A 1,702-nucleotide genomic window follows, 5' to 3' on the forward strand; every position below is an offset into this window, starting at 1 on the left:
TTTCCACAGGAAAAAAAAAGTTTATTAATACTTTTTCTTTAATATGTCAACAATACTTTAGACAAAATATATACATCAAGCAACCTTCTCTAGGTCCCAAAATAAAAAGTACCTCTTCCTATACAAAACTATTATATTTTTTTCAACATTACATTCACTTTCTTTTGCTTCTATGTAGAATCCAGGATTCTGTAGATATCCGCCATCGTGTTTACTGCTTTAAATAGGTAAAGGCAACAGGATGAACAAAGATCTGTCATAATTTGACCAGAAATGAACACAGAACATGATGCAGATCGAGTCTAGGTCCGAAGCTATGTACACAATCTCATGGCACACAGCGCTCGGCTGTCTAAAACTCGTGAACTTAAGTGTGGGTCACGTATCAAAAATACAGATGTACAAGTAGTATAAACAAAATAATTACACAACACAGTTACCTCACAGCAACTTCACCTACGTGCACGAATGGATGAGAAACTCAAAAGCTACAGCGGAGACGTGATTACATGACTCCCGTATTTACACGAGCGTCACGTCTCAGGAGACAAAGGTCAGCACGAGATGACAAACGTGCACGCGCGTGCGCTCCGGTCAACAAAAGCAAAGACATTTATTTGGTGTCACTCTAGTCTAAAAGGACGGTTCTTATCGGTTAAAGCAGTCACAGAAGCAGAAGAGAGTGGAGCTTCCTGATCAAGCATCCACGCACAGAGAAATGTCCAAAAAAGCAGCATCTACAGGGGTGGGTTTGTTACAAAAATGACTTTTTCATTTACATTCAACAAATGAAAAGGTGCTTGTGCAAAGGGCAAAGTCCTTATCGTTGGGGGACCGTCTGCACGTCACATTCTGGTTTATTGTTTTGTATTGTTTTCGACTTGACATTCGGCATAAGTGCAGAGAGCAGCCGTTCGCCCACCCCAGGTCCCTTCTCTGGAAGGACAGAGCTCACTGTCCTCATTTTGACTTTCTTCACAGTGTCTCACAGTGCTTTGCACGGGGCCTCCTTTACCCGTCTGCGTTCACGCGGACCGTTCCATCTCTAGGTGTGTGTCTGCTGGTTGTGGAGGGAGTTGATAAGAGCGTGTGTGTGTGTGTGTGTTTGTCTCTACGGTTTAAGGGAGGCTGTCGTACGTCTGAAAGGAATCAGAACAGCTGTTCGCCATACTTGAGGGCGCTTCTTTGAACTTTGCCTTCGTGCCCTCTTCAACCGAACCCTTTTCGGGAGCTTATGCAGCAGGGGAGTCCACTCTCAAGACCCAGACATTCAGAGAGCAGGCTATCGGCGGACCCCAGAGGGAGTCCTCAGTCTTTAGTTTCCAGGTTTAATGGTGGGACTTGTTTCAGGGCCTGCAGGAGTGCAGGTGAGTCCATGGAGCTCGGAGTGGTGATGGGGGAGCCCACTCTTGAGGACATGACCAAGGACGATGGGAGTTTCTCAGGAGACATACCCACCGGGGAGCCGCCGAGGCCTGGGTACAATATGGGCATGTTTCCTGGGTACCAGCACTTCTCCAGCATGGGCAAGTATGCGGCGGTTGCTCCAGGTGGAAGGAGGTAGAAGGGCATGCAAAGGGGCTGGTGTGGAGAAAAGCTCATGTAGGGGCTGTGGCCACCCACCACATCGTGCCCCGACAGAGATTCATCTTCTGAAGAGTCGGACCTCTGCCGCTTGGCCTGTGGCTCATCCAGCTCTTCT

The 1,702-nt window shown here is 47.4% G+C and overlaps 1 protein-coding gene across 1 annotated transcript in view; it reads right to left on the minus strand.

The window, feature by feature from the left end:
* Window positions 1-1,702, minus strand: part of bhlhe40 (basic helix-loop-helix family, member e40) — a 3,692-nt gene continuing 1,990 nt past the window's right edge. Inside the window, exon 5 of the mRNA XM_026221598.1 lies at window positions 1-1,702. This exon is cut by the window's right edge and continues 445 nt beyond it. Within this exon, the coding sequence (XP_026077383.1) occupies window positions 1,309-1,702 (394 nt within the window). The 3' untranslated portion in view covers window positions 1-1,308.

This window comes from Carassius auratus, chromosome 36 (genome assembly GCF_003368295.1).
Source record: "Carassius auratus strain Wakin chromosome 36, ASM336829v1, whole genome shotgun sequence".
Taxonomy (NCBI): domain Eukaryota; kingdom Metazoa; phylum Chordata; class Actinopteri; order Cypriniformes; family Cyprinidae; genus Carassius; species Carassius auratus.